Source organism: Rhodnius prolixus, unplaced genomic scaffold (assembly GCF_049639745.1).
Source record: "Rhodnius prolixus isolate KJV_2025 unplaced genomic scaffold, Rpr scaffold_35, whole genome shotgun sequence".
Taxonomy (NCBI): Eukaryota; Metazoa; Arthropoda; class Insecta; order Hemiptera; family Reduviidae; genus Rhodnius; species Rhodnius prolixus.
In genome coordinates, this window is record NW_027411629.1 from 467,474 (window position 1) to 485,495 (window position 18,022).

At 35.5% G+C, this 18,022-nt stretch overlaps 1 protein-coding gene across 23 annotated transcripts in view; it reads right to left on the bottom strand.

Moving 5' to 3' along the window:
- mim (missing-in-metastasis) overlaps positions 1-18,022 on the bottom strand; it is a 159,191-nt gene that overhangs the window by 135,507 nt on the left and 5,662 nt on the right. For 9 of the 23 annotated variants that reach the window (XR_012461662.1, XM_074139541.1, XM_074139542.1 and 6 more), the window contains 8 exons: positions 17,174-17,235; positions 17,018-17,091; positions 15,314-15,398; positions 15,150-15,241; positions 9,846-10,078; positions 7,777-7,884; positions 5,401-5,583; positions 3,522-3,644 (listed from right to left, as the gene is read on the bottom strand). Coding sequence is in view for 22 of the 23 variants with exons in the window: in XM_074139541.1 (XP_073995642.1) it covers positions 3,522-3,644; positions 5,401-5,583; positions 7,777-7,884; positions 9,846-10,078; positions 15,150-15,241; positions 15,314-15,398; positions 17,018-17,091; positions 17,174-17,235 (960 nt within the window). In the remaining variant the exon portion in view is untranslated. The remainder of the gene's footprint in view (positions 1-3,521; positions 3,645-5,400; positions 5,584-7,776; positions 7,885-9,845; positions 10,079-15,149; positions 15,242-15,313; positions 15,399-17,017; positions 17,092-17,173; positions 17,236-18,022) is intronic. The other 14 variants (XM_074139534.1, XM_074139537.1, XM_074139531.1 and 11 more) reach the window with 5 other exon arrangements.

An 18,022-nucleotide genomic window follows, 5' to 3' on the forward strand; every position in this document is an offset into this window, starting at 1 on the left:
TCCTTCGCTGATTTAAACAACCACTTGCCCAAGGCCATCCTAAGTACTTTACCTAGGTTATCTTTGTTATTCTCTAGGTTAATAACATATGGACCTTCATCATTAGGACGATAACGATTTTTACTTGCTTTATTGATGTAATCAAGTTTTTAAACATAGATTGGTTTCTGTTTGAGCTGTCATTAATCTCCTGAACATGCACTTTAGTGGCACTACTTGATATTGCCTCACCTAATCTTTTATTGGCTCATGTACCAGTTTCATTAAACAAGAATTGAATTGGGTTAAAATTAGTATTAGAACTGGACACAGATCGACCCACTTCCATATTACTTATATTTTCACTATTACTTACATCAGTGGTTTTTAAACATTCACATTAGTGTTATTTACATTATTCATTTTAGTGTTAATTAAATTAGTGTTTAGTACAATGACGCTTTTACCATTACCACCACACAACTTATCAGGACTTAGGTCCAACGCCGGGGTCCCAGGACCCCCACTGCCGCAGACATATTCACCAGCTCAGGTTTTCACCACTTGTAATAAAAAAATTAGAAAGAAAATAGCAAGAGAAAGATATGAGGTGTATAAATTGAAAAGGGAAGACGCATAGGGATCACAATAAACACAGTCTCCTCCATAGCCGACTCCAACCATCTGTTATTAGCCTGTAAGAAATAACTCGCGGTAGGGATCAACTGTGGAGGGCGCTAGTTCGGACTAATTGCCCACTACCACCAAACCTGCACACCATCTTGATGCACAACAAAGACGACATATACTTGAACTTGTACAGATAGTCTATCAGTGGTCTGTAAAGGACGAAACGCTCAGATTACATGGCGCGATCCACAGACTAAACTAGCCCGTCTTATCCTCCGCAACAGCTACAAAAAATCTTCCATCCAGACCTATTGTCGGGAGATATCAAATATCAGAGAGTGCTTTTGGGCAAGGTTAGTCCAAACTTTGAATCAAAGTAGGTTTTTGTTTCTATTTCATGGGCTACAATTTTGGAAAAGCGATTGTCAGTGGCAATTAAAATCTTAAAGCAAAATTATACATGTAAATTTTATCTATTTCAGTTTCTATCTTTTAGATGAAAGAAGGAGCTGTAGAAAGACGTATAAACGATTTTTTGAGGAAATACCTCTGAAATTTTTCTATCTAAAACCGCTGCTAGCCTAAAACTTGAGCAGCGTAAAAAATTATTGAAGTAACACACTGTGATAAACGCGATATTTAGCTTTTAGGGGAATTGCATTAATGTCAGAAAGTGATCCCATATTCCGTTTAGACCCAATTTTTCTGTACAAAGTTTATCTTTATGGTGATTATACGAGAAGCGGGAAGATAATGTAATACCAAGATATTTATAAGTATTGGTTAAGGGGCTCTGCGAAACCTTCCAACATCCAAAGAATCCAAACCTTTCAATCTAAAGTCCTTCGGCATATCGTCAACGCTCCTTACTATGTATTCAATTTAACCCTCCACACAGACCTCAATATCCCTTTTGTCAATGACCAAATCCATTCTCGCTTCCTTAATTTCCATAATAGCTTAACCATACATCCTAATCCCACAGCACAAGCCTTATCCACAACAACCCATCCTGACAGTCCTCCACGACACCTGAAAAGACGTTGGCCCCGCGACCTTTTACCAATTTCCTAAACTTCTTTCCAAACTCTAGAGAGTTCCAGTATTGGCTGGCCTTCCCGATTGTGGCGCTGGATCCTCCAGGATTCAGCCTACAATCTGTGCATAACTCAATTGTTTCTTCAAATTAAATTTATATGCCATTGTTAAAAATATTTTTCAATAATATTAACATTCCATTGAAACCAACTGGATTATTAGAAATAATTAATAAGTCGTCAGCATATAAGTAAGAGTTGATCTTCAAGTTGCCAACTAAAATACGCCCTCTAAAGCAGAAGGAAGGTAGCTGATAAACAAGGAGAAAAGAAGAGGGGAGAGAAGGCATTTCTACCTGACCCACAATACACTGAAAAAAGATCAGAAATACCATCTCTTACGCGCACCACCGAAAGGAAGTTAGAGTAAAGATCTACAAGAATGTTAACATTTGAACGAAACCCGATATTGAAAAGTTTAAGTAATAACATTTTATGATACACATCGTCGAAGGCCGTCTTAATATCAATATAAGCAATAGAATGAAACAGTTACCCATTATAATAGAAACACACCGCCTAAACACTCCAGCACTGTACTGCTCTAAATGACGCTCCTTAGACCTCTTACATACGCTGACCCAGTCTGGATTACAGCTGGCAACACCCTGACGAAAATACCTGCTGACTTTTCCAAAATAAAGTACTACGAATAGCCACTGAACGCTCCCATGGTTTATTAGGAACCCACAAATATACAGAGAACTCGCATTCAACCATTCACATGACTAAATTAACAGGCAACTTCTTCCTCACCATAATCACACTGTCATCCACATCTCATTACCATCACACTGCCATCCACATCTCATTACCATCTTGGGAAGCTTTAAGACTGAAACCAAGATTGTATCAAGAAGACCTTTGAAGAACTCCATATATATCCAAAATGTGTTACGCTCTAAGTGAGCTGGCCCATAATAATTTGTAAAAGTAAAATATTTTTGTACAAATAGTGACATAAAATTAACGAAAACAGAAATACATTAGGCAGACTAAGAAATGTTTATCAAACAAAGTTGGATAATTCAAGTCAGTCCAGTCAATTCCTGGAAGAAGTAAAATTAGTTTGGTTTGGCTACCAGTTAAGAATAAATGAGGGAAGTCTAGTCAGAAGAACCTGCGAGGAAATTGTGAAGGAGGAATAAAAAGGTAGGTGTTTAAAGAGATTTTTGGAGGGAGAGATTTGGATGAAAAAAAAAAAAAAAAAAAACCGATGGCCTTGTATGAAATGCAACGTCGTCTTTGTTACATAGACAATCTCAAGTCGCCTAGGCGCTCACAAGATTTCGATTATAAAGATGATGAAACCGTACTACAAACTGAAATTTTTAGGGTATGGAAGCCACTAAAGGAGACTTCACTAAGTAAAGTCACTAAAAAGCATTGATCGTGGTGAGAGTATACGAAACCCCGCTAAGATGAAAGTTACTTGCATTTTGCATTTACAACAATAAATTGAGACCAGTTTTTGATCGTAAGGCGAACAACGCACCGGTTTCTATTCAGCCTCTTATTTTTGTCAGTGACTTAGCGGTGCTTAAACCTCTTTTAACCTCTCCTTCTAAGCAAAGGTTCACCTTGAATCTGCTCTATTTATTTTGGCAGCAGCAGCCAGTACCACAAATTTTAGGATCCGCGGTACCAATACAACTAAATCTCACGAGTTTAATAGCAATTACTCTACTATAATACTCTTCTGACAATTTTCGCACAAGATGAAGGAACGTAGCAGTTCCTTCTTTTTAAACCCATAATAAGCAAATAAGAAGTAAAATAATAAAAGTAAAGAAGTCAGCTGAGATGGATACTTACTTTGAGACTAGAAAACTGCGAGTTAAAGAGCGTGTCTTGGGAAGTGAAGCCCGAGTCTTGAGAGAAGACGCTGGCGACGCTGGGCGCGGCTGGCCTGGGCGCCATTGCAGCCACTGGCGCCTGCTGCCAACACATTCTCACTCTACACTTCCGTCATTTGTTTTTCTAACTCTAGGTTGTCCATAAGTGATTGCACTCAGTTTACAACACTCTACATTTTCAGTAATGTTTATCGGACAAGTTTCTACAGCAGTAAACCCTTGTTATTTTATAAAGATTGGGTGCACTTGAGTCCTGGTCAGTGATGTTCAGTGCTTTCCCGTCAAAATGGCTAGCGTTCAAATCAGCACAAATTGTGGTGTGGTTTGCAGCTAAACAACAGCTGAGATGCTATAAATTTCTGGGAGTCACAAGGTTACAGCGAATTGATTAAAAATAAAAACAGTTTAATTAACGTTTTTAAATTGCACCTCTCTTGTAAGGAGATTGAAAAACTTTAAAATACTAAATTTAATAATTATATTAGATTCATCAGTAATTACAATTGTAAGCAGTCTTATCTTTTGGTGAATGCTACAATTAAACGTGTAAGAATAATTTCTCAAATCGGTTAGGCAAGTGATAAGTTCCCTAGAATAATAATAAAAGATTAAAAATACGAATTCAGACCATACCTACTGCGCGTTTTGTAATGATAATTCACCTGATTCAATTAAACACTTGTTAAAATGTAAGAGACTTTTGATGCATATAGAGTAAAATATTTCAGCAAATTTATATCTTTGACTAATCAAACAGAACTTGATGTACTGGAAAATATATTAAATTGTACCAATATGAATTTCATTTTAAATTTTTATACTATGTAAAAAAATGTTAAGAAATAATAAATAAGTTATAACAATGGTGGCTATTTGCTAATAATAATAATTGCAATTAATAAAATATAAAAATAATGTAAAAAGTAAATTATTTATCTTTGTTTATGTCAATTATAAATTATAATTTTTTCTTATGTTTATAAAAGTAATTTATTTAAGTGCCCTTTTGACTAATGTTATTCTATCCAAAACATACTCTGTGATATAAACCAACTTACGAAATGTTTTTTTCTCAAGTTCAACGATTAGAAAAATAAAAGTAGTTTAAATAAATACCAATTAAAGTTGTGTTCACTGACTACTCCCTCCCCCCCAAAAAATCAAAAGTGACTGACAAATAAATAGGGGATAAAGTGCACGAAGTTTAAACATAATCGTTGCAGAAAGTCGTAGAAATCGGAAAAATTGCATCAGTACAGTAGCATTTCCCAGATGACTGATATCGGTTGGAACTAAACATCAAAAGTGGCAATAGTATATAAGGGATGCTCAACTTGTGAGACATTCCATTTTTTAGATGGTCTCTGGTATACACTAACAGCAATAGCAAAAGACCATTCGCTAAAACTTATTTGCCGAAGACATGTATTTCCGGTGACAAAAAGTAAAATGGAGTAATTAAAGCGGCACTTCGTGGCTGATCAAATTTTGGCTGAAAAGTAAAAGTCTGGTCTAATACAATCTAAACGAAACATCAATTTTGAACTTTCCGTAAATCTGTTTTGACGGCTGCTGTCAGTAAAAAAACATTAATTTATAAAAGCCATTTTTTCGAGAACGGGGGCGCTATGAACATCTTTTTTTGATGAAAACTGGAAACAGAAAATTTGCACGATTGTAAGATCAATTGCGCGATATTTCACGAACTCTTATGCAGCAGCATCATCTCATGAGTTTATCTCCTCTTGAATTAATTTAAAATATCAGCTACCAATAAAAATAAATACAAAAAAAAAGGTCTAGAACTAAAGCTTTAGATAACTGATTCGTTAGCTCACATGTGAAAGAGATCTATGCCAATGGTGGTGGCTTGGCGAGTGGTGTGACTTGCTACTGCCACTGGAGGAACTTGTCAAAGAGGATATGGAGCACATGCTGGACTTCCTGGAGCCCAACGAGCCGGGACTCGATGGCGGACTTTGTACCGTCCAATTGTCACTACTTTTCACGTCGTTTATCACCTGAAAAAAGCCATTTTTGTTCCATAGCTAATCTTAAAATTTGGTACTTTTATAACAGGATCTTAATATAAGTATTGGCCAATGACTCAAACAAATATGGGGAAAAACAAAATAACATTTACCAATATTTAAAATCGAAAAGTATTCACAAATAAGTGATCAATAACTGTCAGTTCTTGTCATCTTCACAATTAAGATTTCATAACATAGTGCACTTTTTTACTTTAATAAACTTCAATTATTTATAAGTTGTTAAAATTTAGACCTACCTAAGTTGACAGGAGTTTTTCATAGAAAAGGCATGATACCAACGAGAAATCTTACAAATGATCAGAATATGAAATATATACAGGGTGTATACGGAGGAGTGGTCAAAACTTCGGGAGGTGATTCAGCAGCTCAAATGCCACAAAAAATATTCTCTTCACTTTGGCCCGATTCTCAATAGTGTCAAAGAAATTTGCATTTTTAACTTTTCCGTCGATATTCACGTTTTCCACCATAAAAACGGCCGTAACTTTTCTATCCTTTATCCTACAACAAATCTGCTTATTCCAAACGAAAGAGCATTAAATTTCCTATAAATTTGCTTAATACCGAGCCTCAAAACGTTTCTTATAACAATGAAATTTTTACTTGAATGCCGAAAAATTTCGTTCTAAACTAAAATGGTAAAAATTGACATTTGAGTAAATTAATAGTGAAAAGTCAGTTACGCAAAATCCCAGTTTTCTGCATTTACATCCCTCTGTTCGGGGTAGGGTTTTATTAAAATCCAAAAAAATCCATATAATCTTGAAGCTCAATAAATGCGCAACTTTTTCTGAAATTATGTGATTCCTTGATTCATTAACCATTGAAAAAATGCAGTTAAAAATTTTAACAAAAATCATCGAGAACGAATTTTTTAGACATTAAAGTAAAAATTTCATTGTTATAAGAAACGTTTTGAGGCTCTGGGTTAAGCAGGTTTATAGGAAATATAATGCTCTTTCGTTTGAAATAAGCAGATTTGTTGTAGGATTTTATATGAAAAAACCGTGCACTATTCAGGAAAAACATCTACATGCGATCACCTTTCGAACGGTATACAATAATTGGGGTTATGTTAAAAATTGATGCAGAAATCTGTGATTAATTGCAAAAAAGTAGGCCTCAAAACAGCGTCAACATTATGAAAGGAATTCACCTACCATAAGAATATAACTGATCAGAATCATCAAATCCAGTACGATTTTTTGCAAACGTGTAATACCCTATCAGGAAAACATCTAGAATATTCCCGCCTAGCTTCTCCACTATTCCAATCTACGAAACCGTAGATGTATAACATATCGCGATATTCAATATTGTTGGCATAATGATAGCAAAATGACAACTAAATATCTAATGAAAATGTAGACTTTAAAATCTTTTCTGCTTGTTGTATTTATTTGTTTTTATAAGCCGTATTAGAATAAAACATGTCAGTTTTTAACTTGGAGATTAGAGCGATAAGTAAGTTCTCGGTTTATTCATTAGCTCTTCACAAACTGTTAATTCCAAAAGTTTATTGAGTAGTTCAAGAAAATCTGTGATTTCTTCACATTATTTGGCATATTTCTTTAATTAACTAAAGAATAACGCACATTTTAACAATAAACTCGTTAAACGAAAATCCTTTCTTTCGAAATTGGTACCTAACACTCATTTAAACTCATATATGTACCATTTACTTGTTTTTATTTTATTTCATTATTTATAATGTAAATTTTATATTTTTGAATATAGTTCTTAAATAAATAAATTATTAAATTACACGTTTGCAAAAAATCGTACTGGATTTGATGATCCTGATCAGTTATATTCTTATGGTAGGTGAATTCACTGATTTCCATTCTATCACTGATAATCCATAAAATTTATCAGGGGGTGCCTCCACTGATTTCCATTCTCTCTCTCACTCTCACTCTCTCTCTCTCTCTCTCTCTATATATATATATATTATATATTTAAAGCAGCAACTACCTTATTTTGGCTCCTCTTTCACTCGTGTAAACCAGATTTTAAAAAAGGTTTTTCATTTGTTTTGAAATAAGTAATGCTTTACTTAGTAATAAATTCGTAGAAAGTAATAAAAAAAAGTTATAATTTCCTAATGAAAATATCGTCATTTGTGAAAGTTCCATAGCTTGAAAGAAACAACTGTGATACCTGTTCGCTAGCCGGGGGAAGAGTGTGTGGATCTGCCGAGTGTTTCTCCAGCTGGTCCACGACCTCCTGTAGGTGCGAAAGTTCGGACAGCATCGCGACCTCTTCATCCTGGCCAAGTAAAATAAACCAACAGTTAAAAGTAATCAATAATAAACTCGTGAAAAAAATTAGCGCTCCATTTTAACTTGCTCTTACACGCACCAGGAGATAGTAAAAGAAAAGTAATCGCCTATTTTTTCAGGCGGGCTTAACATCCAACTACCAATCAGGTGTCGTGGACGGGGGTGGAAGCTCATACTTTACTATAAACAGTTTTTTCTAACAAATAAAAAGTAGTCATAATCGGGATTCGAACTGGAGATCTCCCAGTTACAAAGCTACACTCTTGACCACTAGACCAACACCCCTTAGAAGATAGTACTGCAACTGTATCAAAATTCGGGGTAAAATAATAGGTTTCCACCGAAGTCCCTTGAGTCGAAAAGAAATAGCATGTTAGTAAGAACTTTGATTCACTGATCAAAATTAGAAATGTACGCAAACGAGGTGTCCACTCTCGTCTTTTCCTTAAGTTTCAAAAACTACGAAAGAGAACAGATCTACCAACTATCCCAAATTAATATTATTAAAACTGCCAATTAGATGGGGAAACTTGTAGTACAAAGTAGTATATATTTAATTTTAATTTAAGACGCGTCAACACTTCAAGAAAAAGCGCCCGGAGCCTTCTTTGTTCCCTGCGGCCTTTGGTCTCGTGCTCTCCTTTCAAACAACACTAGTATCCATCACCGGTTATGATCGGAAAACGCTAGTATTCAGCGAAAATCTAAGGGCATCTCACTTAGATTTGATCCGTTGGCTTCTGCTTACAAGTTCACAATGAAACCAACTGGCTAATCCCTTGCCTAAATAACTTAACTCTCGCTTTAGGATGTGAGAAAATAGTCACTAATTTATATTTAATGAAACTGCATCAGAATTTCAAATCTGAAGTAAATCTGTTCCTCAGAATGCAACCTTATTAAACTTATAAATTTAAATTTCTTGTTTAAAATTTTAAACAATAATATACTGAAATGTTACGTTAGAGGGGACGCTTGCAAACCTCGAGAGAACGTCACGAAGAAGCATATTTTCCAGCAACCATATATCAAATAAAAGTGATATGCAGTAGATTAATAAATCAATATACACATCTAGAACACCAAAACACTCACACAACTTTGTCTTACTGCAATCCTCAAGCTTCTAACTGACACATTTTCTTGAAAATTAAAATGTGGTCTAAATTTAGTAGTCTTCAATATAATGTAAGTTCGCCGAAATAATATAGTACTTACGTTAACTCCTAAAACCCTTTTAAAATGACTTTCCCTGATAAAGTTTATAATAAAAGCTATCCTACATTAGTATGTAGACAAACTTAAAAGAAACTCGTTGGAGCAGTTTCCGAGAAATTGCTGAAAACAATAAACTTTTCCAAGCAGTACAGTTCCTTTAATTTAGAATTTTGGATACAAATTAATTCTTTTAGGCATTATAAACAACTTAGAACTAAATAAGACACTGAAATGGCATTTAAAAATGAGTCTAACGTCATCCTTCCCACAGAAACCCCCTTAAAATGAATCACTGAAAAAACGTTGTAATAAAAATGTTAACACTTAAAATGTTAAGTATGTAGTGTAGTGTTTATACGAACTTTAAAAAAAATCGTTAGATACATCTTACATTAAATCGCAAAAAAACTGTACAAAATAACATAAAAATCGAATTAGCATAGTGACACTTCCAGTTGACTATTTTTCACTAAAAACTTATAAAGGCACCTGAGCTAAATGTCAAATTTTAACTTTCTTCCATTTTCGTTTTTGAGTTATGCTGATCACATATACACAAGGGCTAATTTCCTAAAACCTCTTTTTCTTCACTCAGGATACCTCAAAACATGTATTTCTAGGGAAACATTCGATTCGTTTGATAGGATCGCAATACTTTCTTACCAAAGTTATGTGACAATTTTTGACCTAATATTTCCTCTAAATAAATAGAATATTTGGGAAACTTACGACCACAGGTTTAAGGAAGGCGACCAGCAAACAGAACCTGGATCGCTCTTCAATCAAAGCAGATCGCACAGCCTTCTTTTCGATTTCCTCCAACACCAACTTCCTCTCGGTCATATCCTGCAATGAGCATTCAACTCTTCTCTGCAACTCTTTACTGCCCTTCTTAGCTTTTTTCTGCAGTCTCAGAGTGTCAGTGGAGCGTTTTTTCAGCTCACTCCTCGCTCTTTTGTAATCTGCACACAAGACTAACTCGTGAAGTATTTAATTAAAGGAGCCTGGAAAAGTGTAAAAACTTAAAAATAACCGGAATACTAAAAAGAGGTTACCGATAGAAATCAGGAGCACAAAGTACTCTTGTTTTAATTTTAAATAATTCATAACTTGAGGATTAGAGCGATAAGTAAGTTCTCGACTTATTTATTACCTCTTCACAACCTCCTAGTTCCAAAAGTTTATTGCGTAATTCAAGAAAATCTGTTTTATTCACATTATTTAGCATATTTTTTTTAATTAACTAAAGGATAGCACACAGATTTAGATCTCGTTAATCGAAAATCCTTTCTTTTGGAATTGGTACCTAACGCTAATTTAACATCATACACCAATTTCTTCTTTTTATTTTATTTTATTATTTTTAATGTAAATTATTTATTTTTGAATATAGCTCTTAAATAAATAAATTATTAAATTACACGTTTGCAAAAAATCGTACTGGATTTGATGATCCTGATCAGTTATATTCTTATGGTAGGTGAATTCCTTTCATAATGCCGACGCTGTTTTGAGGCCTACTTTTTTGCAATTAATCACAGATTTCTGCATCAATTTTTAACATAACCCTAATGCATTGTATATCGTTCGAAAGGTGATTGTACGAGTTTGTATGTACATCTTTTCCATGAATAGTGCACGTTTTTTTACATATATAATATTTTTGAAAAAAATGAAGTCAAAGTTTTTGAAAAAATTAGAAACTTGTTATTCCTTATGTTTAGGCCACAAAGTAAAATACTTAATATCATTATTTTAGAATACTAATTAGCTTATTTAAAAGGAAATTTAACTTTCTTTCTAATGAGCTTATTAAAATAGCTGTAGCTTTAATAGTTTGAGAAATATAGGCAACTTTTTGCTAAAAAGTAGAAACACCTTGAAAAAACAAAATTAAAAATATCTATAAAATGGAGCCGAATCGAGCCGTAGTTTATATGGAATTTTTTGTTGCAAATGATGCCCAGAAACGCCTCCCGAAGTTACCGTAGTCTTATGCTGAACACCCTGTGTGTGTATATATATATGTAGGAAAGAAGAGAGTAGATAGTAATTAACAAGAAAGAAAGAAAGAAAAACAAGGAATCACTGATGATACAATAATATATTTTCTCGCCTTTACACCTTTACCGTCTTAAACTCACATTAAATCTGATATATTTCACGCCTTGAAACAATTTAGACAAAAGAATATATTCACCATGGCCATCAATATAAATATTTCCATTAACTAGTATTTTAAATAAAATAAATTTTTCTGGGGGTGCCTCCACTGATTTCCATTCCACAGATCGGCCGTCCTGCGAATCGTTCGCCTCGAACGATCGGTCTTGCACATACCAGCCTCAATCTTCTCCTTTCTCCTTTTACACCATCTACTTCTATTTCTTTGCCTTCTTCTCCATCGTTTTCACCATCCTCAACGTCTCCGTCATCCACTTCGCCATCCTCTTCTCCTTCACCATCGTACCGATCTTTCCTCTCAACCTTAACAAACTTATAAGGTCCTAATAACAAACTGTCCAGTTTGGACGTTTGACCGAATTGGGTCCTCCGCACCGCCACTCTCTCTCTAACCTTGTAAACGGTAGCCTGTTTCCTCTTCCGGCCGCAAGTGCGCCTCTTTTCTTCTTGCACCTGTTCAATATTTGCATTCGCTTAAGCTCTCAACTCTTCCCTCTCGCCTCCTAATCTTTCCCGTTCTACCCGTAACAGTTCAACTCGTTCACATTCCAATCTCTCTCTTTCAATTCTAATCTCTCTTTCCCTTTCTAATCCTAAAGCTTCATCCCGATGTCTCATTTCTATTATTTTCTGTCGATCTCTTTCTTCATGACGTCGTCGTTCTTCTTCACCCAAAGCTCGCTCCTTTTCTCTTCGCCGTTGTCTTTTTCTTTTTCGTTTTTCTATTTCCTTTCCTCTTTTGGTTTCTTCTGAACCGCTTTTCCCGATACATACTTCTTCGTTGTCCAGCAAATCAATTTGCAAAACGCTGGGAATCGTTTCGGCGGCAATAAATTTCTCCTCTCCTTTCACAATGGTAACCACCTCTTGGAACAAAAATTCCTTACCGAAAACAATGTCGACCTTCAGACAGCTACTAGGCACAACGGTAAATTTTGACTTTTACTTCTTTCCATCAATATGAAATTCGGTCTCAAACGCCCCATACGTCTCAATACTGCCACCTATACCTCTCAACTTCATTTTTTTGCAGTCAATTTAACTTTATCCGCAGCTGAAATAGGCCTCTGATCCTATCAAATTGACGTCACTGCCGGTATCTGCTAGAGCTTGAAATTCTACCTCCGCGATCTTCACTGCTTTCATCATCGTCTTATCTGAAAATCCAGCGTCGATTATTCTGGCGTTCGCCTCAGAGATCTCGGAATTCTGTTTGAAACTCTCCCTTTTTTGAGACACGCGATCAACCTTGCATGCTGTAGCGATATGTCCGAATCGATTGCAACGATAGCATTTGGCTCCTCGGTCTTGGGACGGACAGCTATTGGCTTTATGCCCCTTTCGACCACAATTATAACAACAAACTAATTCATTTGCTTTTCTTCCCATCTCATAATCTGTCGCCTGGTTTCCACCTTTCCTAGGGTATTCCCTTCCTCCGTCACCTTCGCTTAAATTACAATTAGAGTATCTCTTTATAGTACAGTAAATTTCCAGCTTCTCTTTAAACTCCTGGTAAGTTTTGGCGCCATACAAAATAGCTTTAATAAATCCTTCGTCCGGTATGCCATTTATAGTACACTGGATTAATACTTCCTCTTCAATGTCACCTCTAGAGGTTATCTCCTTCATTACCAAAGCATATTCCTGCACCGGCTCATCTCTTTTCTTCCTTCTAGTTCGCAACATCTGATGAAGGTCTGCGCTGTTTACTTTTCGGCCGTATTCCATCGTAAGGAGTTCTTTTAATTTTGCCCAGGTGGTTATTCCTTTCTCCGACTGAACTTGTAGCTTAGCAAGACCTCGGAGTGACCTTTTTGCGAATGTTAGCCTTTGAACGTCATTTAGACCGGCCATTTCGGCTACTTCCTCGAAATCGGAGATCCATTCCCCCACTGGATAATTGTCGTTGGCACTGAACGTGCGGATGGACTCCTCCAAGTCTCTAAAGGATAGAGTCAACTCAGGTCTGTTGAATACTCTGTGGTATGGATGCTCACTTCTTACTGGATAAGATCTAACATCAGCTTCGGCTTCAATAACCGCAGGTAATTCTCCCTCCTCATCATTTTTCTCGCCGGTTATAGCCACTCCTTTTATTTTTGTGAGAAACTGGCAGATTCGCTTGCTGATGGCATCCGCATCCCCATCATAGTCAAGATCTAAAATATTACAAATCGCTACTAAATCTGAAAGAGAGCATTTCTCACTAATATGTCTGGCCTTTCTTTCGAATTCCTCGGAATTCTCATCAAAATGAAATCCTTCAAGCGCTTTTAAATTCCGTCTTACCCATCTTGCGTCGGCTACAGCATCAAAAATGGCAACATGAAGGGCTTTCACTGCCGAAATGCGCCCATTGGCAATGTTGGCTGCCACATTATCGATGTCACCTAAAGCCACCATTCTAAATTAACAATAACGTAAATAAACAAACAAACCTTGAAAGTCCTCAACAAAACAGATCAACAAAACAGTTCTCAACAAAAGTTTCTTACTTCACCGGACGCACGAGTAATATCCCACTTCTGATGTAGGAAAGAAGAGAGTAGATAGTAATTAACAAAAAAGAAAGAAAGAAAAACAAGGAATCACTGATGATACAATAATATATTTTCTCGCCTTTACACCTTTACCGTCTTAAACTCACATTAAATCTGATATATTTCATGCCTTGAAACAATTTAGACAAAAGAATATATTCACCATGGCCATCAATATAAAATCGAGCCATGGTTTATATGGAATTTTTTGTCGCAAATGATGCCCAGAATCGCCTCCCGAAGTTACGGTCGTCTTATGCTGAACACCCTGTATAATAATTACTTTTTTGGAATAAATAGGTATACAGGTATACATAGCGATAACCATTTATCTGTTTAAAAATTACCAATTATTTGAAAAAATTAATATAATTTGTCTTTGGGCAAAGCTCTTCTTTTTTTTTCTTCAACCGTATTCATTTAATTACATTTATAAATTGAATTTAACTTCCTATTTCTGTTCCTTGTTATTAATGTTACTTGATTATTAATTACTTGTTTTCTGAGAAGTGATTGCAGATTCTGGGCAATGATCCTCAGTTGCAATTAATGCCTTATTTATTCTGTTAAAGAACATGAAAAGATACAACATACTTGGCTCTTGATTCATCACGAGTCATTCTGGTACGCTAATTAATGTTCTCTACTTTTCTCGATTACAAATTTTTCACAAATTGCATTTGTTAATTTCTATTATTGGAACTCTTGTTGAATTTTTTGAATCATTCTTTTAAAAAAAGAAGAACAATAACTATAGAACAATTTAACATGCTCTCTTCGATGCATTTTTATGAAGCTGAGTTTTTGTTTCAGAAAATTAATGAAGCAAACTTAATTATTGAAAAATGTACGTTTTATAAAAATACTTTGCCATTAAGAAGAAAGTGAATTAATAAAAACGTTCTATTTCAGAACAAACAATGCAAGTCAACAGAGTTTTACTTGTGCAAAATGGGAGTAATATGAAGCTCATTTTACAAATAACAACTTGGTTTAATAGTTTAAATAGTATTCTAATAAAAATTATTAAAATGGACGGTTTGCCTATTAAAACTTAATTATTTGTTTTCTCTTAGTAATATGCACGACTTATTTACTATACTAATTCTAAAACTTCATTCGTTCGAAGATTAAGTTTGATACACAGAAAAAGTAATTCGTCAAGGAGTCAAAGGTACAAAAAGACTGTAACGGTATTTATGTGAGCTAATGCAGCAGACGCTAGCAGGAACGGGCCCCTTGAAACTCAGGTCTGCGCCTATTAGGCAGCGCAAGTAATAAAAATAATGAAGGACTTAAGACAAACCTTTAGTATGTTCTTTGTCAAGATTCACCAATGCTTTCTTCCAGTCTTCCAACTTCTCCTGCAGCGGTATCACAAGGCAATCCATGATGGCACTAGACACACAAAACGTATTTAAAAAAAAGCAAATACTAAAGTTGTGAGGCAAACGAAATGAAATCAAATACCTGGTGAACATGCGCATCCTCGCCTCCACAGCTTTGTGCCGCAGGCAGATTCTCGTAAGAGCAGTACCGATTTCCTTGGTCGCTCCTGGCAAATAAAATTCTGATTTAAAATACACACACGACTTTCTCGCACTACAATTATTACAATTCTAATTAAGCTATCTGATAACTAAACCCTAAAGTGAATTCCATATAAACAGGAGCAAGACATCGAAGTTATAAGGATTTATTTAGACCAACTGTGAGGCAGCGCCCTCTTCTGGCTAAAACCCTGACCAGAGCTATTACGACAGTCAAACCTTAACTGAATTGCCCACAAAAAAAATATTATTATTATTATTTAAGAAAAAGGTTCCGAACATTTTAGGCTTTTTGTCTAGATAGTACCTCAAATTTAGAGAAAACTATGAACATCGCTATCTATTCAGTAAAATCGAACTTCTGATTAATCGATTATCTTAAAAATTGGCCCTCTATGTTTTAAATTTTTCTTATAACATAGCAGTTAGAACCGTGAATTAATGAAGCACATGAAAGGGATTCTTATGTTATACTTTCCCGAGAACTCCCAAAAATCAATTTTCTAGGAAAATGTTGCGGTTAATGTGAAAGACCTTTAACATATATTTACAACATAGCGGAACTAACCAAAGGCTACGTGAGGATATATAAAATATAAATTTTTAAATTTCGATAAGCCGTTCAACGTAGTTATATTGTAAAGAGAGGCTAGAAGCATGGACCACCAAAGTCAGACAACTTTATACGGTATAGTCAAGACTTAAAAAGGCTTGAGAGATGGATTATTAATCAATATTAAGCCAAGCTTAGATATCTTGGTAAATGAGACAAGCTAGCCACATTCTATTAAAGCTCATCATCTTCAAATAATTGGGATAATTAATTTCCGAATGGTTTTCTTTTCAGACATTTCCGGCTTCCCTACTGGCCCTTAAAACCTACAAAGATGATTCAAGACAGTACCTTGTGTAGAACTACTTCGGCATCCTGACGAAAAATTTTAGTTTTAAAAAAGTTTTCCTCATCAGGATGCCAGAAAATACAGGATTTAGAGGCATATTGCCTGGCAAGAGAACCTGAATCCTTTTGTGGCATAGCGAATTACGTTATAAGTGCAACATAAAGCATAGGTTACTAAGTCACAGGAATGGAGGAAACCCTAAACCTAGGACAGGCGGAAAATTTATGAATAACTATTCGCCTAAGCTTCCTTAAGAACCGAACTTGCTGAGGAAGCAAAGGCATTGCGCAGGTCTGACAAACAGCAGATATTCTGCATACATTAGTCAGGAAGAAGAAGAAATAGTACTGCTCATATTCGTACCAGTGTAAAGTTTTTGAACGGTTGGGAGAGTTCGAAGTGTACAGAGAGAAAAAGCTAAGCACTGAAGCTCTTCTCCAGGTTGCTAAGTCTAATCAAACAGACGGTTAGTAGATTTGAACTTCAATTGTGGATGGCTCAAGTAGACCCATTAAATCTCGGTAACTCTGGCTACCTGGCCTATCGCAACGAACCTATTTAGCATGTACTTAATGACAAATATTTGAAACAAATCTTTGAGAACAATTCTTGATCAAATAAAAAAACTATATTCTGTTCACAGACAGATATCTCTATCCAAAAGTAACATTATTACGAACAGTTATTAAGAAATGAACTGCGTAACTGAACATGGACAGTACCTCTAGTGTTCGTTGCTGCATCGGCAATTTTTTGAAATGCATCCAAGTAAGAGGAGATTGCATTCAATGTGGCTCTGTAAAAAAGTTCACAAAATTATTGAGACTAACAAATCCAAACACACTAAGTCAGGCTTGTGTCAGAAGAAAAGAGAGTACCTGAGACAGGAGTGCAGTTTGGTTGCCTTCACCACCAAATCCTCCCACAAAGGAGTTCCGTTCTAAGGCAATAATAATTATTAATATTCCAAGCGCGAACTATCTCTTTAAAACAATTCTGTTTTGAAACTCATTCTCATGTTAATTCACCCCTCCCCTCAAAAACCCGCATACATTTTCAATAACCAGCATACACCCCGGCGATTTTCCAAAAACTTCTTGTTAAGACTTCGCAGGAAGCTGACGATGTCAAACAATCAACATAAGTACTCTGCCTTTATGATCTGGATGGCAATGGCAATGTTTTAGGGCAGGGTTCTCTGGTCGACTTTACGGTAAAGGTAAAAAAACGGTTTCCGGACAGAGCTGTAAGAAGCACGTACACAAAGAGAATCTATGGGCCAGCAGCATGAAGGATTAATTCATTACCAGTTTTTTTCTGATGGACTTTTACATGCATTTCAGACCTTTACAACTTAAGATTACAACATTGAAGAACTGGATGATTTAGACCAGCGGATCGCAACCCCTGGGGCGCGACCCAATTTTGGGTCGTGGGAGTTTAAAAAAGGTTCGCGACTTATGTATATGAAAAGCCATTGCATTCATAGGGTAGAAGGATTCATGAAAAAAATCAATATATGGAAAAAAAAAACGAACGGAGAAGGGAAAATTTGACATATTTCAATGTTATCATTAAATGGTTGATGATAAAATAATAAAATAGGATAAATTGTCAGATAAAGTAGCATATTCCAAAACTAATTACTAAAATTAAAAGAAAGATGGGGAACTTTCCCCCATCTGCAGATATCCGGTTGGGTAATATGTGGATACACTATCTAATTC